The sequence below is a fragment of the Trichosurus vulpecula genome, chromosome 5 (genome assembly GCF_011100635.1).
Source record: "Trichosurus vulpecula isolate mTriVul1 chromosome 5, mTriVul1.pri, whole genome shotgun sequence".
NCBI classification, from domain to species: Eukaryota; Metazoa; Chordata; class Mammalia; order Diprotodontia; family Phalangeridae; genus Trichosurus; species Trichosurus vulpecula.
The window spans coordinates 29,330,449-29,355,959 of record NC_050577.1 but is presented as its reverse complement, the minus strand read 5'-3'; the positions used below and the strand labels follow the sequence as shown (position 1 = coordinate 29,355,959).

The following is a 25,511-nucleotide window of genomic DNA, read 5'->3' as shown; positions in this document are numbered from 1 at the left end:
ATGAGCCTCGGGCTCTCCATCTGTAAAATGATGAGGTTAGACTGGAGAATCACTGGAGCTGAAGACCTCTTCTTTCTCCTTCTGGTTCTAAATCCCGTGATCCTGCAAAGCATGACAAAAAAGTTTGAACACTCCTGGCTAAAAGGTGGGCAGAAACAAAATCAAGTGGCAAGTATTTAATAATCATCTACTTTCTCTGTGCCCATCAAAATACTGGACACTGATAGTTGAGGGGGCAAGATAGAAAAGCATACGGTCCAGTTAGGATACTAATAATATAAAAACAATAACGGACATGCATCGAGTTTTCAGGATTACAAAACACATTATCTCATTTGGCCCTCACGACAACTCTATGAGGCAGCTACTGCTACCCTCTCCATTTTATAGGTAACATTACTGAGGCTGACCAAGGTTAAGTGATTTCTCCAGTCACACAGCTAGTCAGTGTCTGAGGTGGAATTTGAACCCAAGTCTTGTTGACTCCGAATACAGCATTAGATGTATTATTATATCTTACTGCCTGAAATTAACATTGAATAAAAGTAAAGAACAAACTTGAATTTGGAAACTCAAGGTAAAGTTCTTGGTACAGGTTAGTAAATAAGCCTTCAAATGACTTAAAGGAAAGGACATTCATACTTGTTTTGCTATTAAGCTCCTAGAATTACTCATCTGAACGTTCTTTTTCCAGAGATGCAGCTAGGGTTTGGGGTTTCTGACATTGCTTTGTATATATAGACAAGTTGGAGGAGATTCCATTTCCTATCACGTTTCTTCTCTCTAGCTCACCTAAAAAGTCAATTATGTTTTACTTTAAAAAAAAATGCCTCTAATTGTTTTTAAGGGTTGATTTAAAAAAAATCCAGTTGCATGGGTCAGTTCCAAAAGGTATTACAGACCCTTCACCTGTTACAGGAAAAGGAAATAGGAGACCGGTTTTGGAGAGTCCACTTTCCTCGTGGAAAGTGATTCTCTGGTTACCTCTACAAGGTTCTCCTCGGAGAAAGGTGAGATCAAGCAGTCTGGCTCTCTCTCCCTAAACTTTCCAATTTCTAGAAATTGCACCCAGTTTCTTTAGAAGAGCAATGGCAAGCTGTTTAAAACCTGGAGTTTTGGAGTTAAGCAAGGTAATAAATACCAGACAGGGTTGTAGACTTTAATAGCCTGGCTCCAACACCAATCTATGACACATTTTCTTTCCTTTGTGTGTTCATTTGTTTCATGTCCAACTCTTTATGACCCCATTTGGGGTTTTCTTTTACTGGAGTGGTTTGCCATTTCTTTCTTTAGCTTATTTACAGCTGAGAAATCTAAGACAAACAGGGTTAAGTGACTTACCCAGGGTCACACAGCTAGTAAGTGTCTGAGGCCAGATTTGAAATCACAAACATGAGTCTTCCTGACTCCAGACAAGGCACACTATCCTAGCTTACTTTCCTCTCCTTTAGTATATACAAAAAAAGTAATCCATCTGGTTTGCAACTAGAAGTTGACTTCCAGTAGACTGGCTCCCTTCTGAACCTCTAACAAAACATGCATCAAATCAACGTGAATTTGTAGGCATGCATTTGTGGGAAGGAAGGCATCAAAAAGGAAAATATGGATATCTTCTAAGCTAAAAGAAAATTGGATAGAAAATAAAAGAACATAAGGAGGGACTACGCATGTCTAGAAAAATGGATGGGGATGTCAAGAACTGGGAGACTGAACATGTATATCACCAGAGGAAATCCAGCAACATAGAAACAACTATGAACATCCGATTCCGATATAGTAATGTATGTTCATAGTTATTTCCATGTTGTCTCCCCCATTTGAAAGTAGATTCTCTATAGATGTGAATTTTACGGATATCTATAGCTCTACTTAGGGCTATAGATATTTTTTATATATGCACAAATACATATGTATATGTACATATGTTGGCATAAAAGATAGCATAAAGGAAATCCCTGATGATGATATCTGTATCTATCTATAGACATAGACATACACAGCAGTTGTTCAGTTGTTTCAGCTGTTTCCTACTCTTTGTGACCCCATTTGAGATTTTCTTGGCAAAGATACTAGAGTAGTTTGTTGTTTCCTTCTCCAGCTCATTTTATAGATGAGGAAACTGAGGCAAACAGGGAGAAGTGACTTGCCCAGGGTCACACCATTAGTAAGTGTCTCAGGCCAGATTTGAACTCATGAAGAGGAGTCTTCCTTGGATGTAACAGAAGCCACTGGATTTTATTGACTAGGAGGATGACATGGTGCTCCTGGAAAATCACTCTGGCACTAAGCAGAGTATAGATTGGAGAGGCTCATGCAGGGAGACCACTTAGCAGACTATCGTAATAGCCCACGTGTGAGGCAATGAGGGCCTGGCACTTTGGTGGTGGCCACCCATCTATATATCTAAATCTACATAGATGTGTGCCTCAAAGGCTGAAACAAGAGCTAACAAGACTTGATATATGGGATGACTGTGAGAGTCCCAGATGACACTGAGGTTAGAAGTCTGGGTCACTTGGAAGATGGGAGTGCCCTCAACAATGATGGGGAAGTTTGGAAGATTTAGGTGAAAAGATGATGTGTTCTGGTTTAGACAGGCTGAGTTTGAGATGCCTTTGAATCTGTGTCCTGAACTATAAAATGAGTTGGACCAGATGATTCCTAAGCTTCTTAAATCTATGATCCATTTTCCCATAGAGCAAATTGACTGTTGAGGTATAGAGGTCAAATATAGTGGTGGTACTGTCATGAAAGATAAAAATAAATCACTAGCAAAACATTGGAAAATCTATTCCATTTCATATGCGTTTATTCTCTTCCTTCTAGGTTTATCTATAAATTCTCTTGGGATGACCTGCCTTTATATATGGGCCTCACACCAAGCTTTTCTGTAGTGTCACAGTCCCCTGTGCTGCTTTTCTCTGTTTTGTGAGGCAATGCCACTCCTAATCTCCACCCATCTTCCTTTTGTAATTTTTTTTTTTTTTTGGAAATGAGCTTGTACTCTAAGCCTGTGCAGCCCTTAATTGCTAAGTATCCCCTCTGGGCAAAAAGATCAGGGGTTTGATAGAAAAGTGGTTTCTAGGGTCTTTTGGCCTACTCCGTATGCTGACTGTTTTTTACTAGCTAAATTTCTCCAACAAGTGGTGATCGTCATTTCACTACCATTTCAAATTTTAGTTGGTTTACTTCTTCTCCTCCACAATGCTCTGTTACTGCTGCAGCCCACGTGGTCCTCTTTCCCTTCTCCAAACCCCTAGAGCACTGACTGATGATGGTAATTTCAAATATGGCGGAATCTCTCTAATAAGGCTGCTGTTGGGAGACAGGTCTAACAACTATATTATAGGTTAATCATGTTATTTCAGGCTTTTACTCTGTAGTTCTATTATAGAGAACATGACTTAACTTGTGTTCCACCTGAGTCAGCCTAATAAAAGACCATTAAAATGGAACTCTATTGTAGGCAACTAGGAGAAGAAAGAAGCTAATAATCACTCTTGGTGGGAATTTTTAGATTTGCGGATCACTGAGGAGAGTTCTTTTATCTTGGCTAATTCTTAATTGCTGCTACACAGCACCACACAACACTTTATCCAAAGTAACCTAGAATCCCTGACTTCTAAGAGTTACAACCTGAGAAAAAGATAATGTTGGAACAAACATAAAAAGGGGCCCAGGAAGGATTTTTTAAAATCAAGTTTTGCTTATTTTACTTTTTCTTATACTGTTTAAAGAACATAAATGGTCCCTTTCTCTCCAACTCCTGTCAGTATTTTCTATTACCAGAAGCTTAGCTGATTTTTAAATTTCACCATTCAAAATTTGCTTAATTTGTATTTGGACTGGCTTGCCATGTGTTCCTAGCAGAAATTGCTTATATTTGCAAAACCATGACTTATAAACCATAGTGGAAGAGCAAAGGGTCAATGAGATAGAATACACAGACACAGACACACACACATACACACACACACAAAATGTCATAGTAGGTCAGACCACATCTGTCTATCTAGCTCAGGATTCTATCTTTGATTGAGATACCAATGAAGATATGCCCAAGAAATTAGGGGAGTTATTCTCATCAGGATCATAGAATTTGGAGCTGTAAAAGAATCGAATGATCACAAAGTCCAAGTTTCTTAACCTGGAGTCCATAAACTTCTTTTTTTCCCATAAACTTTTTAAAAAAATATTTCCATAACTATTTTAATAGAATTGGCTTCTTTTGTAATCCTGTGCATTTTATTTTATTCATTTTAAAATATGATTCTGAGATGGGGTCCATGATACACTAAAAGGTTAAGAATCCTGTTTCTGTTGAAAACCCTTGGTTTTACAAATGAAGAGACTGAAGACCTGGGGAGAGGGTATAATTTGCCCAAGATCACAGAAACAAGTAGATGATTGTGGTGGATCAAATGCTAGATCTAAACTCGGGAAGACCTAAATTCAAATCTAGCCTCAGACACTTACTAGCTGCGTGACCCTGGGCAAGTAATTTAACTGCTGCCTGCCTCAGTTTCCATATATGTAAAATTAGGTTAATAATAGTGTCTATCTCCAGGGTTGATGTGAAGATAAAGTGAGATAATATTTGTAAAATGCTTTGTAAACTTTGTTGTTATTAAGTCACATCCATCTCTTTGTGACCATATTTGGGTTTTCTTAGAAAAGATACTGAAGTAGTCTGCCATTTTCTTCTCCAGCTTATTTGACAGATGAGGAAACTGAGGCAAACAAGGTTAAATGACTTGCCCAGAGTCACACAAACAGTAAGGTGGGATTTGAACTCAGGTCTTCCTGACTTCAGATCCAGAGTTCTAGCCACCTCACTGCCCATTGCAAACCTTAGAATGCAATTTAAATGACAGTTACTATTATTACTATTAGAAATTACTATTATTGCTATGTAGCAGAGCCAAGACGGAGCCCAAGTCCTCTGACTCCAAATTTAGTGCTCCTTCCACTTTCTTCTTTGTATTAATTTGCAAACTTAGAGTAGTACTCAAGCACAGCTACACCTAGCAAGCACACCTTTATTTTCTGACAGCCTTTGTTTAAAAGAAAAAACAAAGGCAAAACATGCTTACAAATCCTTCAGAACTAAGCCCATGGAGAGCTGACATAATTCCAAGAAATCCAGGTAGTCAAAGCCAAGTGACTTCATCCAACTTGTAATACAACTTTTAGCCATCTCTGACAAACCACACCATCTTTCTTTTCACTCAGGGTGTTGGGACTCTAACAGCCTTCTCTCAAGTAAAAGCTCTGCATTGACTTTCTAAAACCTCTTGTACTTCCCCAACCAATTAAACATTCCTTTTGATGACCCCAAACCCTATGGTATCAACTGAAGTGTTGCTGAAGTTGCCCCTTCTTTTGACAGTAATATATCCAGGATCATGCTTTAATGTAAATGTTGCCCACATGGTTAGAGAATGCTGGAGGAAGAGGAGAGCTGTTTTCCTGTAGGGATGTGCCTTATTCACAACAAAGGAATGGCTGCTCAACAGCTGGGTTTTTTTAAGCATTCCAAAGTAGAAAAGAGAATTGCAAAATGATACACTATATGATTAAATAACTCTCTTTATTCTAGGTCTTTATTTGGTATTATTAGTGACACCAACTAGGTGGATGGACTAGCATCTTGGAATTTGTATTTTAGAGTGACAAGCATTCCTCCCTCAGTTGTGAGAGCATTTTGGAACCGTGGTGATCTTTTGAGTCAAAAAGTGAAGTTGTCACGCAGCAGAGCTATAGTTTCTGTATGTACTTATATGTGTACTTTTCTATATATTGTATATTTTGCCCCTCACTAGACTGTACACTCCTTGTAGACTATATACTGGGCTCTCCAGTGCCTAGCATAGTGTTTGGCATATAGTAGGAACTTGATAAATACTTACCAATTAATTGACATTGCCTGGGAGGCATCCTGGTTCAACCTTGCCCCTGACATTTACTAACTATGAGAAAAATGCTTAACCTCTACATGCCGTGAGATGTCCTGAGGACTTAGTATATACTAATTCACAAACTGTACATGATCTGGACAGATCACAACTGGTGTTCACCAAGGAAAATTTTACGCAGATGACAATTAAGAGTAAAAACATAATTGCCCCAAAAGTAAGTAAACAGTGTACGCTCATTGATCTAGGAATATCTCTAGGTTTCTACTCTAAAGAGAGCAAAGGAAGAGAAAAAGGTCCTATATATGCAACAAATATTTACAGCAGCTCTTTTGTGGTGGCAAAGAACTGGAAACTACGGGAGTGACCATCAGTTGGGGAATGGCTGAGCAAATTGTGATATATGAATGTAATGCTCAATTATCATGCTGTAAGAAATAAAGAAAAAAGATGATTTCAAAGAGATTTGGAAAGACTTGTATGAAAAGATGAGAAATGATTTGAAACACCAGAAGAAAAAATTATACTATAACACCGGTATTGTAAAAACAAGCAATTCTGAAAGACTTAGAAACCTCTGATCAACTAAATGGATTGATGATGATTCCAGATGAATGACAAAGAACAACACTGGCCACCACATGGCGGAGAGGTGATCAATATAGAATAAAAACACATTTCTGGATGGGGACAACATAAGAATTTGTTTGCTCTATCATGCTTATATGATATAGGGGTAAATACCTTCATTCCTTTCTCCCTTATTTCCTTCCTTTCTTCATCTTTTCTTCCTTCTTTCCTCTTCCCTGTCTCATTTCTTCCATCTTTCCTTCCTTCCTTCCTTCCTTCCTTCCTTCCTTCCTTCTTTCCTTCTTTCCTTCCTTCCTTCCTTCCTTCCTTCCTTCCTTCTTCCCTTCCTTTCTTCCTTTGCAGTATGTGGGAAGAGGTTAAAGGGAGCAAAAAAAACTTTAGTTGAAAAAAATTATCAAAAAAAATTCAATAGCATGTCCCCTGTCCCCCAAATGGCTAGTCCTTTCCTGTGGAGCCCCATGGGCCTCACACAGAAAACTTAGCAAACCTCTAGGTACATCCCGTGGGGGCAGGGTTTCTGGGTATTGGTGACAATTACATTACTAGAGTAGAGGTAAGAATGGGCTAAGGGTGGAGCTAAGCTTACTTCATCATATCCTGGGAAAACAGGAAAAGAGGCAGGTTACAGCAGAGACTATTAAGAAATTTCCCAAATGCCCTCCAGGTAATTGGAACCCTACCATAGAAATGGCTTTACCCAATCCTTATCTCACAGTGATGTAAATTTGTCATACCAATGTGAGCAAAAAATCCAAAGTGCTGCAGCAATGGAAAACAGTTGCTGCCAAGTCAATATAACCATTCATAGGCTGATATTCAGAGGTTTTAAGTTCCATAACAAAGTAATAGCTGGTCTCACTGCCTCTTAAACTCATCCTTTACAGCAATGACAAAATCACCTTCCTAAGACACCATTTGGGGAATGTCTCCCTGTGACTTTAAGGGTTCTCCATAGCCTAATTAAAAAAAACACCCCCCCTTGGGTTTCAAGGTCCCGAATCCCCTCTCCATCTAACTTCCTACTGCTTCCCCCTTCAGGGACGCCAAATTCCAGGCACATTGAACCACTTTCTGCTTCTATCTTGCCCCTTGTGCTTGGTTGGTTGCACAGGCTTCCATGATTGCAATGGATTCCTCCATGCCCCCATCCCTAGCTGCACCCCTTTCTTCAAGTGTCCTCAGGTGTCCTCTTTCTCCATGGAACGTTGAGCCTTCTCTGACCCTTCCCTAGCTAGAAGCATGCTCCTATATACTTACTCTATTCTAATCTGGATTCTGGTTACTGATACACACACTTACTCTCCCTTCTTGCTCCCTCCCCCTCAAATTCCAATTGATGGTGAACTCCTTGAGTTTTCATGTCTGTCTTGCAATAATGATAGTCATTAAATGTACATTGAAGGTCCCTAAGCATAATTATGAAGTTCATCACCGGCCCAGAGAATTGGAAAGGACTCTGCTTACCAAATAAATGTTTGTAAATCAGTTGAACGTGGCCCAGAAAAGGTGGGTTATTCACTTAGGGAGAGCAAAGGATAACCAGAGGACAGGCCGTGTTTGGCACTGGTATCCAAGGGATGTCAGAACATCAAAAGGAAGACACTCAGCATGTAGGAGGGATTCTGGGGAGACCTTGGACAAGAGTTAACAAAGGATGAGAGGGAACAGTTGGGCTGTGATACATGCATCAGTGAGATCATGCAGCCATACTTAACTCTAATTAATGCTCATCTTTTATTTGAGCCAAAACAAATCAACCCCTAGAAACTTTCTGACACATGTGAAATTTTCTAACAACTGCCTCGGTGTTGATTAAATGTCTTAGCCTTAAAAAGCGCTGAATGTGTTATTGTTATTTACTGATAATCCCCTAGGTGCTTGACCAAAGCGAGGGGTTCCTATCCGTGTAAGCAAGACTGAAAATGGTTCCCACCAATAAACATACGAACAAAATCATCAGAGTTCCCAAACAGGACATGGGATGAACTAGCACTGATTTCTAACCAGCACAATAGGAAACAAGTTTGCTGAGAGGATGCTTCTAGACCTTTACAGATGCCATAATGAGTGTTGTGTTTTCCTTGAGAATAATTTATTTCCTCTTACACTAGCACAAGAATCGGAAGCAAAGCTAACACATGTAGTACAGAAGCACTCTTTGGGAAGTCTTCTTTATACATAATCCTTCCCAGGTTTTAAACTCTACAAGCTATTTTCAGGATAACCTTGTTTAGGCAAGGTAAAGGGAAAGTTTAGCTCCATCTGGCTGATGAGTAAAGAAAATTCTACTAGTGTACAATAGCTATGTGTTTTAAATCATTCTGAATCACTTTAAATCACTCTGGCAACTCCAAACGTTTCTCCCCAAAGCTCTTGCCAACTTGACATTCAGTGTGGGATTAACAAATATGGAGCATTGCAATCATAGGGCTAAAATGAATTTTATCATTGTATCAACAAATGTGCACAATTACTTCAGAAAGAATTATCCAATTTTATTCAAAATTATCCAGGATTATGCAAGGCTCACTTGGTGTCCCTTGCTCTTCTCAATTTTTATTGCTCCAAAGCATTTCTTCCATGGAGGCAAACAGGCAGAAACAACATTGTCAATAGGGGTCAGTTCTTGGTCTACAGAAATGCACTTAGTAGTTCCAGTTAACATTTAAAGCAAAGGTTTAAATGATTGGTTATCAAAGAATTTTTTTTTAAAAAGTTATCTGTGGATTTCAATTTTATGCAATGTTCCTAACACATCTCCAAAAAAGTTCTCGTGTTGGCATGCATGGTAGTGATCTTAGCTTCTCAAAGGCTACCTCAGTCTATTACAAGCTCTGGTAGACCCTACCTAGATGGAAGACTTTCAGTACAGGCTGGTGCTGAGCTGAATGCCTGTTATTTAAGCTCAATTCAAAGGAGCTAATCACTGGGCTGGCTGGTCATAGCAACTCCAGAAAACAGTCTGAGTCACAGAAAGGTTGTGATTGGCTCTGGTGAAAGGAGTAGCTGCAGAAGTAAAATCATGGTACATTTCAGCATTGATTCATTCCTATCCCACATTGCCAGTGATCATTCAGAGTTTAACTGTGTCTATAAATACTAAAGGTTTTATTATCAGAGAACGTTTTATAAATTAATTTTGTTCTTATTCTGAACTTAATGAATGCTAATCTCTTCCTCCCAACTCCTGATCATTTCCAGATAGAAAACAGAACAGACAATTATAGCTAGCATTTATAGAAGGCTTTAAGATTTACATATGTTACCTCAATGGTGCTATTATTATCCCCATTTTACAGATGAGATTATCTTTATTACCTTGGTTTCTGCATTTATAAAATGACACTAATTAGATCTAGTTTTAAGATTCAATATGTTATGAAATTTCATCATGACATGAAAGGCATAAATTAAAAAATGCAAGATTTATAAAGGAAATGGCCTTTTGGCATTTCTTCTCTTGAAGTTCTATTAAAAATGATATCGATATATATGTATATACTTTTCCTTTTATTGGCTTCACTGAGATACTTCATTGGTATGTGTTTTCATCGGTGTGGGTACTCCCTTCACTGATGCAGATTACCATTCCCCCATGACTTTATAGAACGTCTTCTAGAGCTGCTATGGACAAAAAACCCATCACCCTGAAGCCAAAAGATAAACCTCCCCGAACTAGCTAGGCTGGTCCTTGAACAACAAACAAGCAGCCCATCACCAGGCCAATACTTAAAATCATTCTAATTTGCTGAACCTGCCAGAGCTTATCCTTCTGGGCCATACATCTATGCCTTAATGAGTCATTGGAGAACTTTGTTGAGAGATGAACTGCAACTTTTCCAAATACTTTTTTTTTGAGATAGGATTCATTGAATAAATGATGGCATAATTTATTCTACATTTTATTCTATATGTCCTCTTCCATAATAAATAAATTAAAAATAAAATAAATAAAAGTATGTAGTAATCCAAAAACTCATTCTAAGAAAATGAGGCTCACACATCAATATTACATTCAAACCAAGAAACAACACTAGACTCAAGATGGAAAAATTTTCAGAAAAATAACACTTACCTGTGAATGTGTGATGTGGACAACACATTCTCAGAATGCAAATACAGAATATTTTAATTCTTCCACCTTTACAAAATTTAGAGTTTGTACATTTAGTATTTCAGAGTGATTCAGTGTCTGTGACAACTGTGTTCTGGTGAATCCTTGGGATTGGCATGCTGCTGTTTACAAGTGAAGGTAGACAGGCAGAACTCCTAGAATTATCAGAACTCATCCAACTCTGTGGGAAGGCCAGGTAACCTCTTATCACATTGGGCAGGTCCCAATCAATACCCTGGGCCTGCCTCAGTTCATATAATGTCATCTGGATGATGGAGAACCAATCTAGGCTTCTACCTCATTCATGCCTGGCCTCTCTTCTGATTCCTTCTCTTCACCTATTGCATGCCTTCATCTCCTCATTGGTGATTCCTTCATTAGGACCACCAATTTGGGTAGGGCCGTGGTTATGCCTCACCTTACTCATGCCTGAACTATCTACAAGCTCCTCTTTCTTCCCATATTCTTTCTCCTTCATGCCTGACTTTCCCGTTATCTTCTGCCATTAGAAGAATGGTCCTACCATCGAGGGTAGGGACCATGCTTACTTGAATGTATTTGTAACCTCCAAGTACCTGGCACATAATAAGGCCTTAATAAATGAGCTCTTTCTTTTTCATCTATCTATCCATTCATCTATCTAATTACCTACCTAAGATATGCTCTATACTTTTTGTTCCTTATCCACAAACACAATGATGTATGTAAAGCCGTTAATGAACCTTGAAATACCATAGCTATGCCAAATATTATTGGCCATCATGAAAATACCTTAAAAGCATCAGAACGTTATGTCTCCTTCCTTGGTAGTAAAGAAGATGGTTTCCCCATTTCATGATTATCATGTGTTAGCACCCATTTACCCTGCCATGTGCATTTGAATCCAGTTAGAATTACATCCCTCCTTTTCAAGGCTAATTCACTGGCTTCAGGATCCACTTCCCATAGCATTCTTTCTCCTTTCTTTCCCCCAACATTGCCCAGTGCACTTAAATCTGTTTCAGATTAAGTTTACAAGAAGTAGAAGAATGTCGATGGCTCACTATTTATTAAAAGAAAATCAAAGGCCCCGAGTTCTCTTTTCTTAAGTCTCCTCAATTCGAAGTGATTGTCCAACACTCCAGACGGTGTTCTTGCTTTCCAGGCAAGGATCTAACAATCCTTTGGCGTTTGATCATTTCCCTCTCTACCCCACCCCCACTTCTTTCTTGAGAATATTTATAAAAAAGACCTGAAAATGTACAAGGGATTTATAATTTCTTTCAGGATAAGGAGGGAGTGGGGCACATTCTCTAGATCACAGACTATTCAATCACTTTGTCAAGTCCTAGAGAGTTACCTGTCCACCAAAGATAATCAATCAGTCACCTAATATTGGCCGCTTATAAGCTCTTGCACACCATTATCCCAGTTACTGCCTGGTCCCTTTTCTCCCCAGATAACCCTTTCCTGGGAAGGCCAGCAGTACTGGCTACAGTAGGGGTACAAGTCAATACTTGTGAGTTTAAAAAAAAAAATCTACCTTGATAGTTCTTGAGAGAGACAGAGATGCAAACAGAGATAATTGGTTGAGAGACAGGAAGGGATCACCGCAACCTTGCCATCTTGAAATTCTCCATTTGTGGCAGAAATCGGTGCAATGAGAAATCAGGCCTCCAATGGTGTATGAAGTGTGCTGATACCAACACCTTGACACGCAATGCTTTTTTTTTCCCCCACACAAGAAGACTGAATCTAGTTGATTTCTGGGACCAAAAGCATGAAAATGTTCCCAAGTCTTATGCTCAAATGAATGTCCTACAAGAGAATAAAAACACTCAAGATCTTTTTCAAAATTTTCGTGATGTGGTTTTTTAGTTTCTGAAAAGAGTGCGTCTGGAGGGTAGGTGGGGGGAGGGGATTGTTACATTTTACATGAAGTCTTTTAAAAGGATTTAGAGATGAATTTCATCTTCCCAAGACGTGGAAATCACAATTCAGTAGCATCAACTGAAACATGCAGATAATGAAATCGTAAAAGCAATTATTTCCTGAGAAGCAGTAGAATTCATAGAAGATTTGGCATCTAGAGGAGTATATCTATATCTATCTATAGATAGATATGTGTTTTATATATATCTATAGATATATATACACACACACATAGATGTTTTTATATATAGATAGATAGATAGATATTATACACACACACACACACACACACACACACACCTTTCAAGGTTGAGAAGGGAAAAAAAACCCTACTTTTGCATTTGTTTCTTGAAATTGAAACTGTCATACTTCTGATAACAAATATACTGGGCAATTTGAAAAAAAAAACCTAATAATGCCATTTCAGAATGATAAACTGAATACAGAACAGAAGCCTTCATCACTTCTGTAATACTATGAAAACAAATTTCAAAGGAGTGAGATTGCTTTTCTTATATTTGATTGTACTTTAAGAAGGTTTGGGGCAAATGCACATATGGAGAGAAACTGATAAATTAACTAGATCACTACACAGGGATAAGTACTGAACCTGTATTTTCATTGATAATGAACCAAGGAACCAAGGACACTCCCAGATGAGGAAACTCCCTCTACCAATGCAGGGAGCACCTCTTCTTCAATTTGTAGTCTGAGCTTCCGAGAGCTGCGCAAAATTGAGTGGCTTGCCCAGGGCCAGGATGTATCAGAGGCAGGTCTGGAGCCCAAGTCTCCGTGACTCCAAGGCTACTTTCTCTCCACTATGCCATGAATATTATGCTGTGTACTAACTCTCATTATTAATAAATGAAATTGCAAGTCCTAGTTAGTATGGCCATTACAGACTTTCCTCATCCCAGCTACTGCCCCATGTGTTAAAGGGTGGGATTTTTATTTCTGTCTCTAGGAGTGACTTGGGAATCAGCTCAGGGCAGGAATCATCACTGAGATATCCAGTTATTCTCTGTGAGGAGGCTGAAAGGTGCTTTTCAGTTCTAAGGAAGGTGTTAAGTACTAATTAGTAAGCCACTACCTGTCCTCCCAGGCCATATTCACAGCAAGTTAACGGTGATATTTTTTCACGGTATTGTGAGAAATGCTAATCCCCAGGAAATTCTGAGAAAATTATAGTGGCTCAGTACATTATTAACAGACGAAATTTAGTGGATCTGGGGGAAAAGATACAAATTTAAGAAAATAAATTGTGATCATATCGATAAGGGTATTAACTAAAATGAAGACTGAAACATGAATTTGCTGAGAGATTTTAACTTCATGAAACAGCTGTAGCAATCTTATTATAGAACTATTTAACATTAACATTAGGATGTTAAAACTGGAAAAGATTTAGAGACCATTCAGTTCAGTTCTCAGTTTACAAGATGAGAAGCCTAAGGACCAGAGGTTAAATGACCTACTCAAAGTCATACATCTAATTACTAAACAGAGGCAGGATCTAGTCCCTCTATCCTTCAGATTTAAGCAATGGGAGATGTAAAAGGCTGAACTGTAACTACCTATAACTACTTCATTAGAATGTAAACTCTTTTAGGGCAAAATTATTATTTTCCCTTTCCAGTAAATTCTTCATAACTTAACATAGTCAGTATATATAGGCCTTATAGTTTTTCCCAATCTGGATTGTGTAAAACTCAACAGGGGCCTAAAATTTTGTAATTTTTCAAAGGGCAAATATGTATCTATATTTTTTCAACATTAAAATTTTTTTTATTAGTATGGTGTTTTTAAAAGTCCTGTCTTTCTCCATCAGAATATGTCATCTCATTTATCTGGCATCAGCAGGGAGTGAATTGTTACAGGTACCAATTTTTGGATAGGTGACACTTCCTTTTAAGCAAAACCAATCAATCCCCCCATTTTGATGAAATTCTAAAATGCACCGCACATCGTCTCTGCCTTATGAGTTAATCAGTTCTTGATTCGCATAGAACTTCATAGTTGAAAGGGGCCTTTGAAGATCCTCCAGCTCCTTCATGTTACAGGGGGCTAAAGAGTTAAGTCTCTTGTCTGACCTCTCTGGCCTCTGATTTCCATGGTTTATCATCCCCATTACAGAAATCAACCACTGGATTCTGCAGTAAGGCCCTCAAGAGTTGAGGCCCACAAATGGGCCCAGATTACCTTGTTTTCTTTAAGGCGTGTCTGCTTTTCCTTAATTTCTTTCCTCTTCCTCAACTGGGTGGGTGTGAGGTATTGCATTTTACTGCTGTGAGCGGCATCTTCCTCTCATTTGTTACAGTCTGGGGAACCAAACATGTTAGATTCAAGAGGAACAAGAGAGTCAACAGGTCCTGAGTGAGAGTTTCCAGGAGTTTTAATAATTGCTTACATTTAAACAGCATTTTACACGATTTCATTTGTACGACCACCCTGTGAAGTCAATAAGGTTAAGTATTACTACCTTGACTTGACAGAAGAAAAAGGTTCAGAGAGGTTGTTATCTTCCTGAGGTCACTCAGTAAGTGGTGCCACCGTGGCTCAAACTCAGACCTTTGGCCTCCAAGTTCAGCACTTTTACAGAAGATCCGGGTTCGAGCTGCAGCTGCTAGCTTAATTCTATGTTACTACACCTAGGGCTCTTCGTACCAAGCAACAACTTTGAAAACCAAGAAAAAGGGGTTTAGAGAACTGGCATTTGAGTTGTGAAAACTGGACACAAACTAGCTGTTTTAGAGCACTTTCAGTGCCCACAGTTAACTAAGTTACAGACGACTCAGCTCAGCATTGAATTTTTACAAAGGAAGCTTCCTGTGCCAAAGTCATGGGTCCTGACTGCATGCCCCCCCCCAATTCCATATCTACAAATAAAGCACTATTACAGGATTTTGTCCTCTGGAAAGAACTTTAATGATTATTTTGTCCGGTGATTCTTAACCTAGGGCCAATGGGCCCTGGCTGGATGGATTTCACATTGTCCATGAGCTTGAAGGGTAAAAAGAAAACGAAAACAAAAAAACTTTCACCTTTATTTTCACTAATCTCTAACTGAAGTTTAGTGTTTTCTTCAATTATTTAAAAATGTGATTCTGAGAAAGGGTCATTAGGCTTCACCAGGCTGTCTAAGGGGGCAGGACACTAAGAAGGGGAAGAGCCTCTGATCTAGAGAACGGTAAATATCAGCAGAGATTTGAACCCAGGTGCTCAAACTCAAATTTTGGGCTCTTTCCCCCACAGCGTGTAGCATTAGGTCAGTGAGCACGTTAGCGCTAAAGACGGTGATGACCAGAAGGAAGACTAATCAGCAAATTCATGCACCATGATTTTGTTAAATCATCTGTGCCTCAGGCTGTGTTGATTATTAGACTGTGAAAGCACATTCATTGACCTTGGCTTCTTGGCATTAAACAAACACTTGTAAAACCCAAGCAACTCCACATATAAAGGACTGCCTAGGTGAAAAATCTTTACCATGAGTGCCAGTCCACTAAAGGGTGAATACAACCAAAGTGACTGCCAAGTCAAAGGGAAAGGCAACATGTCTTTAAAACTGTCACAGCAACACAGTCCCTACCCAAGAGAACTAATCGGCAGGGAAGCAGGTTCTTTGTTCTCCCGTCAAGGAGTAAATGCCCCTGCCACTCCCCATGGCAAACACACCAACCAGACAAAGGAAATGCCCGAATCACAGATGACAAGAAAATGCCCTAACACACCTGAAAAAGGAACTTGGAGAAGCCTCAAGATTTACACTTAAAACCTCTCTTTTTCTGCTCCTGGATTTAGATTTCTTTCTGTGTCTCCTTCACAGGGATGCAATAACCACATGCTTATTACAACAAATCTACACACACACACATACAGACCAAACCGAACCCACCTGAATGTCCTATGGTGCTTTTATTAATGATATCTGACTTGTAGTTAGGGCATAAATCCTTTTTAGCTTTAGGAATAGAAAGGTAAATAACCCGAATCATGGATTTGTTAACTGCCCAAATAATACACATATGTTAAGCCTTAACAGGGATTTGATTTCTAGCTGTAAAACACAAATGTGGTTCCATATAGGATGTCCATAAATAATCTTGTGCCCCTCATCAGCTACGCAAGAGACAAGGGCTTTCAGACAGGTGGTCCGTCGGCTTGGTGCCGCTTTGCCCAATCCTGCATTGATTAGAGAGTGTCATTATCTATGCCTCACCTGTTGGCCTACACACTATAACCCTATGCCTTTCAATTCTTACTTGATTTTTAAAAAATGGCAATTTATTCTGTCTAGAGTTTCCTGCGAACAATTTCTGGATGTTTCTGTAGATCAAGATCTCATCATTTGACATTCACGAGGCTCCTTGTGCTGGCAACTATACAGAATAGCAAATCTGCACCCAGAGAATTTCCCCTCTCCGCTACCTTGGCCACACAATTTTAGCACAAAGTATTCCTTTTCTCTCGTTCCCAGTATTTTTCTGCTTTGAGTCAGGCAATAAAGCCACACTTTTCATGTGTGAACATGTATGCAGCATATACACTTTACATATCTATATATCCATGTATATATCCATATATATATATATCCATATATATGTATATACATATATAAATCAATGTGAGTATACTTTTCCTATATATGCCTATGAAGGGCATCGTGGATAAAGAGCTGGCTTCAGGGTCAAGACGACCTGGGTTCTAGTCCCACCCCTTCAGTGGCCAAGTTGACCCGGGCAAGTTATTCATCCTCTCCATGTCTCAGGGCAAAAAGCAATAGAAGGAACTTTATCCCAGCTTGCTCCCCATATGAAAGAAATCAGAGCCTCCCGTCTGAAATACGTTTGTTTGAATGTATGAAAAGCAAACGTCATTTTCTTGCCTGGCTCCAAAGACAAAAACAACTAGGCTGGGGGAAGGGAAATGCCTTAAGCTAAAATGATGCGGCTGAAGTGGCCTGAAGAGGAAATTGTGTGTGTGTGCGCGTGTGTGTGTGTGTGTGTGTGTACAGAAAAACACCCCACTAGCATTTTCATTTTCGATATCCTCTCTCGTAAAGCTGCTTTCAGCTGCTATGTGGTTTTCTATAACAGTTCAAGGGACTCCTCCTCCTGCCAATAAAAACTCTCCTGTGCAGCTGCACCACGACCAGCCGCTTGAAAGGTCGGTGACAATTCTAATTCTCCACCCAGCTCTAACAATTTACCACCCTCCTCACTCCCCTCACCACTGTGCATAGTTCAGGGTTTAAATGTCCAAGCAATGGCGCTCAGGGATGACACTCTTACTATTTCAAAAGTAGAACTACTATATCTGATTCATAATAGACACCGGTTGCTTATAGACAGCCAATAAGACCCTCTTTGGGAACTCCTCCACCCCTTGTGGAAGTCAGCTTTACTCAGGGGCCTCGCGGTGGCATGGAGGCTGCTCTGGGCTCATAAAAGCAATTGCAGGGGAGGAGGAACAACTTTTGACAACAGGTCCAGTAACAGATGTACGTCTGTCACTGTCAAAATACAGATATGTTTGCAAGGGCTCATCGCCAGAGGGTGGATCACTGATTCGGTTGATAAAATGTCAGGGCAACTTCTGAAGAAAGAACAGAGCCTACATCAATAGAGGGAAAACCCACACTAGTAAAAAAAATCACAGATTCTCAAGTGTTGAAATAAGTAACACCTGTTAATTTTCCATTGAGATGGATAAGAGAAACAGGATCTTTAGAAAATCTAATTTTCTTCACATGGAATATGTTCTTAAAAGGTGAAATCACCTTTGGTTCTAAGAGGATACCTAATAATGTTCATGCATATTTACACAATACTTTAGGGTTTATAAAATGTGTTCTTCACAACAACCTTTCAAGGCAATCTAAATGTTATCCCCATTTTAAAGATAAGGAAACTAGTCCACTCAATGTCCAGCTTTCCTTTCAATGTTCTCTGTTGTCTCCAAAAGATGATATGGAATAAATCGTTTTAGAAAATTTGAAAATGCTTTATATGTGACATTTAACAAATAAGTCATTATGGAAAACATTAAAATGCTTTGTATACAACATGAAATAGATAGAGAATACCACTATCCAGAAGAGCATTTTTATCCAGAGAAAGAGGGATAAAAGTTTAGGTCAAAAGTGACTTTTTTTTCCCCTTAGGTGAGTTTGTTAAAGAAGAAATTCTGAAAGACATTCTTTCAAAAAAAACCAGTTATTACATTTCTTTTCAAGCATAATGCCTTATGAAATTTTGTCTTAAAACAACCACTAAAAGGCATAATGCAAAATAGTTCATTTTATTTTAAAATGCCTACATATTTACAATAAAATTTTATCATGCATCATAACTTCTCTTTAATTTTGAAGATTAAAAAAAAGTTTAAAAATCATAAAGAATTTCAATTCCACTGTCTACCTACCAAGAAATTCAAGGTTAACCAATTCAAGAAACACGAAGCACCGGCAATATGCAAGGCAGTGTTAGAGGCTGGAAAACACCAAAATACCAAGAATAACAATTTCATTTTTTTACCATAACTATGAATGGGGCATTAAGGGGGCATCATATTTGGCTCTTGATACTATAGATGCAATTTTAATGTAAAATATGATTCCCATGTAGTAAGGTCTTATTCTGACCATTAACACACATTAATTAGCATATTAAAGAGAGGTAGCTTTAAAAATTCTAGAATTTCACTATGGTCCATGGTATAAAGATTTATTATTTTGACAAGAGTGATATGATTGATGGCCAGCAAAAAAAGAATGCTGTCAGCAAGGAGAATAGTGGTAAATTGCCAATGTTCATTGAATCAACAGAAGACTTTAGACCATGATAAGTCCTTGATGATTGCCAGCATTTCTGTAATGTTCAAGCTCTTAAAGGTCACTGAATTTTATAATTATCTCCAAACAATTTTCTCCACGGTCATTTAAGCTTTGTCTAAACAGCTGGGTATGTTGCCAGGCAACATCACCATCCCCTCCACTTAGTTTTGCTTCCAAAATAACTTCTGTGGCATCAGAAAAATCACGATAGGAATGAAGGCTTTTATCTGTTGAGTGGAAAGAAATAAAAAATAGTTAAAGTTCTGTCCTAAGTAATTTAAATTTAAGTCCACAGCTTGAAGAGGCAGTTTCGGAGTGGATATTTTAGTAACCACAACCTCCCACCCACCAAAAAACAAAACCTACCCAAACAAATATGAATTATTTTAAGATGGCCAAAAAAGTCAATTCCATACGACACCACAGTTACCTTAAAGGACTTTTCTGCTTGTACTTGAATTTGGAAACAACAAAATATCATCCTTTGGTGTGTGACTACTATAGAATTTTTAAAAAAAATTACACTGGGCCTGATAATGTTTAGCATCTAGCTAAAGTAAGATTACACTCGCATTAAAAATGGCAAACACCTTCCAGGATTAAGCCTCTAAGTCCAATGCTTACCTCCTGGCAGTTCTACTTGGGCTGAATCAGAACGGAGCTTCCATTGTACCCTTCCACTTGTAAATGTTTGACTGCTTGTTCTAACGGAAATGGTATCGACTTTAAGCCCAAGTGACCCACACTCAAACTTCCAAGAAATGTAGGCAGAAGATGAGCCTTCTTTTCGAGCTAAGTAAACCTGGAAAGGTAGGAACACAAAGTGAGGTGAGATGAGGAATCAGAGAAAGAAGTGAACAAAACTATGGAGACTAATGTTATAATGTGATCATCAGACAGCTAAATGGTTTGGGGAAGCCTGGTTTTTTCATGCTTAAAAGTTTATTAGTTTAATCATTCAGCACGCATTTATTAGGTGCTTACTATTTTCCATACACTGGAGTTACAAAATACATACAATGAGACAATCCTAATTCTCAAGGAATTTACATTCCGTGGTAATTTCTCTTGTTCTTCCTTATTAAGAGAGATAGAAATATAGATAGAAGCTGATCTGAATTCCTCTGGTCTGAACTCAGGCCCTGTAGGATTTTTAATTACTGAACAAATACATATATAAATATAAGTAAATATATACAGAATAAATACAAAGTAAACACCAGGTGGTTAAGGAGGGCACAGGAAAGGATTCACATAGAACGGAGAAGGCTTTTATGAAGCAGGAGTGAGGAGAGGGTACATTCTGAGTAAGAGGGGGTTCCCAACGAAAAAAGGCAGAGAGAAGGAAGAAGTATTATGTGAATAGCAAGAAGGGTGATTTGTATAGATTATAGCATGTGGGAGGGTTGTGTCTTCCTCCCCACCCCCTGCCATGTTTGTAATTAATAAACATTTATTAAGCACCTACTATGTGCTGGGCATAGGGCTCTATTAGTTGACTGCTGGATCTCCTGGCATGCACGCATTTCGTGGCTGTTTTGTCGTGTTTTAAACTCTGTGGTTTTTAAGACTGCATATCAACTAAGGAAATATGCAAAAGCTATAGCTCTTAAAGTTGAGGCATCAATAACTATTAGAGATACTGCAGGAACAGGTGGTTTAGAGAAGTCGAGCAATTCAAGATACCAAAACACGATGAAAACATCATCAACCACATCAAAGCACCGGAGAAAACATGGTCAAAACCAAAACCAAACACAACAAGCACTGACGAACTGAAAAAACAGTCTAATTAATCTTCAAAGAACAATCAAAGACCTTCAGAGGCCCCTGGCAGCTGGAGGGGTTATTACTGAACGAGGGGTTGTTGCTTCTTGAATTTGGAAGAATAGAAAGACTAGTTAAAAATAAAAATATGGCCGATAACCATTGCTATAAAGAAAGACTATTTTTCATGTGGAAGACAATCTGTAGACTGGAGTATGAAAGACTGAAAAAAGGTAGCTCTTTGACTGATGCAACTCACTTTTTGCTATACTCAAACTCTGGTCAGAAATATCAGTGAGCCTGGGAGACCATCGGACTTTTTTGAGGCTTTGTTTTACTTCCAGCTGGCATGGAAGTCTTGTCCCCACTGGAGGAATGATGAACTCTGACAAATACAGTGATATAATTTAGAAGTAAAATTCCAGAATTATGGAAATTCCTATTTGGAAATGTAATGCTGCAACACAGCCCTGTACCACATCAAATCATGAAAGGTTAAGAACTGTATCCAAGAGATGGAGGTCGACATGTGTCCATGGTCTGAGCGCTCACCTGATTCAAAGCCCACTGAATATCTATCAGCAATGATCAAGGCTAGGTTTGGAAAATATGGGCTATTCATAAAGTCACACTTACTACTGAAAGCGCCAAGTGTGGTTTCATGATGACTAATTAAAGAACGTGTCAAAATCTTGTAAACAAGGCAAAACCAAGTGAAACAAACGCTTACGGCAAAAGGAAGATGGACTGTATAGTGAGATGTAAAAACTTGTCAGGCTGATCTTTTCGATCAATTAATTTAATTATTTTACTTGGTGCAGGCTAATTTGCATACCACCGTAAGAAGCCAGAGACATTTTTCAGATTGCGTTGATGCAACAACTGCTCCTTAGTTTATCACTATAATCACTTCTTGCTGTGCATGCCTCTACTTTGCACACAGCTCAGCCTCTTCACACACCTGTGGTTGGGTTGGGGGCACCAAGTGAGGAGGAGGATGACATACTTTTCTGACTGTCACAGGCTAGATGGGTCTGTCAGCTGCTGCTGAGTTACGCTAAATTACATTTTGAAATTGTTACTGTTTTTTTCAGTAAGTTCTTAAAGGAAGTTTTCTACCTAGCCCGTCGGTATTCACTCCATTTAAACTAGTACTCTAACTTACAGCCAAACAATCAGCAAGCATTTATTAAGCCAGGCGCTGTATTAGATGCTGGGGGAAATAAAAACAGAAATGAAATTCTCTCCTCCCAAGGACCTCATCTTGTATCAGTTTAGAAACAAAATGTACACACGTAAATACAAGTATGAATAAAGTAAGCATAAAGTAAGTGTGTAAATGGGAGGAGAAGACAGGAAATGCCTTCTTGGCAGGGGACTAACACTGCAATGCCCAGGTGAGGAAGAAGTGCATTCTCTACGGATACTGAGGCCATTTCAAAGTAGATTGCTGGTTAGAAGGGCATTCTTTCTGAACTAAGTCTGGGGGATACCATCTGGACATTTAACATCTCATGCAGGTTGATGGTGAGCTTCTACAGAACTCCATGGATGACTCCATTTGATAAGCAAAGGAAGGGCTTAATAAATGTTTTTTTTCATCCATACATTTGATAACTGAGCTGGTAAAGAGCTAGAGAAGAATTTCTATGGTACTCTTTCCAGCTGATGGATTCTGCTTAACAGAAAACCAAGTGGTTTCAATTTTCAGCAACTTCACCATTTATTAAGTCAGTGACACCGAAGGAAGCCAATGAGCCCTGCCCAGACATCAGCAGTTTCCTGTGTAAGAAGCTCCTTTGGAGTAGGGCAATGTTTTAATCTTCTCTGTCCCTCCCATAGCACCTCATGATATCCTGCACAGGAGGAACTCAGACATGAGCTGGATGAAATGGGTTGTGATGGTTTTTACATCTAGGGGTTGACAGATCACATGTACTGACATCATTTAGTTGGAAGGGTCAACAAGCATTTATTAAGTACTTACTGTGTGCCAGGCATCGAGCTAAGAGCTACAACTATAAAGAGAGGAAAAATAGAATCCTCTCCCCTTGAATTCTAATGAGGGACAAGACACATCCAGTGTGAATGGTGAGTAATCACAGGAGGACTTAATCAGTGCTGACTGATCAGGAAAGGCCTCCTATGGAAGAGGGGATGAGCCTAGGGCTGAAGGAATCCAAGGAAGTCTAGGCACTGGAAGTGATGAGGAAGAACATTCCAGGTATGGGGACAGACACTGAAAAAGCACACTTGAGGGATGGAGCACTGTGTGGAGGCCACTACTGTCTGTTCACAGATGACATCCAGGGGAGCCAACGGGGAGAAGACTTACAGCTCAGAAGAGTCCTGGTTGTAAAGGACATATTTGGTCCTGGGGGTACTGGAGTTATATGTGTGTGTGGGGGGGGGGCAGGGCAGGAGATGCTGAAACAGTCCTTGAAATAAGCAGTTAGAAGTGCTATCTGGTTGCAGGGAGATTTCTACCCTATTGGAAAGTGGCCTTTAAAATAACATTAGTGAGAAAATACACACACACACACACACACACACACACACACACACACACACACACACACTTTTCATTTTACATAGAGGAGCCTAATAAAACGTAAAGTGAGGCCAAGATGTCTCAGTTTTATTTAAAGAGTTAATCCAGAATAAAAAGAACCAAAATTGGGGGTAAACCCAATGACAACAGAGAGATGCAGGGTGGGCATTAGCAGAGACCAATGACGACAGACACTTGGCAAGGGTGGAAAGGGGGGTTGGCCAGTCATGTAGCAAATGAAGAGTAATAGATGCATACCCACCCTGGGACCCAGGAAATGTGAAAAGACCCAAGCTTCCATTTGGGGGAGGTATCTCCGTAGATGGGGGCATTGCAAAGATGGAAAGTATTCCTTCATCAATGCGATCACAGATTCACTAAAATATCGACATAAGCAACCCGCTAACAGAGAGCACCAATGAGAGTCCTCAAGACAGGCTGTGCCACGCATACAATTACCATTTTCCAGTCTGTCTCAACTTTTCTGAATATAGATTCCATTTTCCAAACACCATTTTCCCATCCGGAAATTTTTTCATTACTACTCAAAACTCGGACGTAACAATCATCCACTGGATCATAAGTGAGGTGGAGAAGTTTAGCCATTTTCTCATCTTCAGATGGTATGAACACGGTTTCTTTTCTCTTAACAAAAGAAAGCAGAATTATTTTCCCCCAATATATTAGAAGCAGATAGAGAGGTCTGGGCATGTACATCACAAGGCCCCTAAATGACAGACTTCCTAAAAATATTGTCTTATTATTAGAGTAATACAGGGTATTCCAAAAGTCTTAGTGTAGTTTGAAGCTATTAAAGCTTAAATAGCTTTATTGAAGTTCACAGTAAGCATCCATTTTATTAAGAGGAAGTTTCTTCACCCAGGAGTTCCCTGGACTAATGAAATCACAAGTCTAATTCCTATCTCATCTCAATGAACAGAGCAATTTGGAACAACTATGATGTTTTTATTCTAGACATTAAAGCAATTAAAATATTGACTCTCTAGAAATTTTATTAGCTCCTGTTATATATAACCAAAGTTTCCTCCTTTCTCATGATGATCACAAGGCTTCCTTTCTTCTGTTGACTTCACTGAAAATAAAGACTAATAATGGTGGATGCTTAACCTACTTCAATCAACTACTGTATCATGATTAGAAACCTAAGGACTTTAGAAGAAAAAGATATGGTCAACTAAATAATTTCCATATTTCTAACCGAACGTAAGACACACATTAAATTAAGTCTATTCAGATTATAACTTGGATAGCAATTAATGATTTGAGTTACTGGTTGAATTTTGTCTTATAATTCTAAGACTAAACTAAAAATGGAGACATCTCTATTATAGCAAAAACTGTGCAAAGTGTAATTTAAATGACCCACCCCTTTAGTCATGTTGTAGAGAACCAGCAATGACAAATTTTTGAAAAATTAGGAGGATAGATTGACATTGATGGGGAAAATAACATTATAGTTTTTAAAAGTGTACGTTTCCATATTTTTTGTAGACCTACCTCTCCCCACCACACCCCTGCTTTCTATAAACCAGATCACAAATTCTCTGAAGTCAGAGGCCATATCTTACATATTTTTCTATCTTTTACAATATCTAGCAAGGTACCTTGAACACAGCAAATGTTCAAATACTTGTTAATTTGAATTAAATCACAATTATTTCCTGGAGTGGACAAATATATTATTCACATAGTAAATTACCTAGCATCAGAATATTAACCAAAGGATAGCTTAAAATAACTTCCTTGCTACATCAACAATTTTATCATCAAAAGTAATTTCTAATCAAAGGGATAGGCTTGAAATCA

At 38.8% G+C, this 25,511-nt stretch overlaps 1 protein-coding gene across 1 annotated transcript in view; it reads right to left on the bottom strand.

Moving 5' to 3' along the window:
- Positions 1-18,812: 18,812 nt before the first annotated feature.
- NGLY1 (N-glycanase 1) overlaps positions 18,813-25,511 on the bottom strand; it is a 50,059-nt gene continuing 43,360 nt past the window's right edge. Inside the window, exons 10-12 of the mRNA XM_036761209.1 lie at positions 24,144-24,329; positions 19,991-20,168; positions 18,813-19,593 (exon numbers count right to left, since the gene is read on the bottom strand). Of these exons, the coding sequence (XP_036617104.1) occupies positions 19,418-19,593; positions 19,991-20,168; positions 24,144-24,329 (540 nt within the window). The 3' untranslated portion in view covers positions 18,813-19,417. The remainder of the gene's footprint in view (positions 19,594-19,990; positions 20,169-24,143; positions 24,330-25,511) is intronic.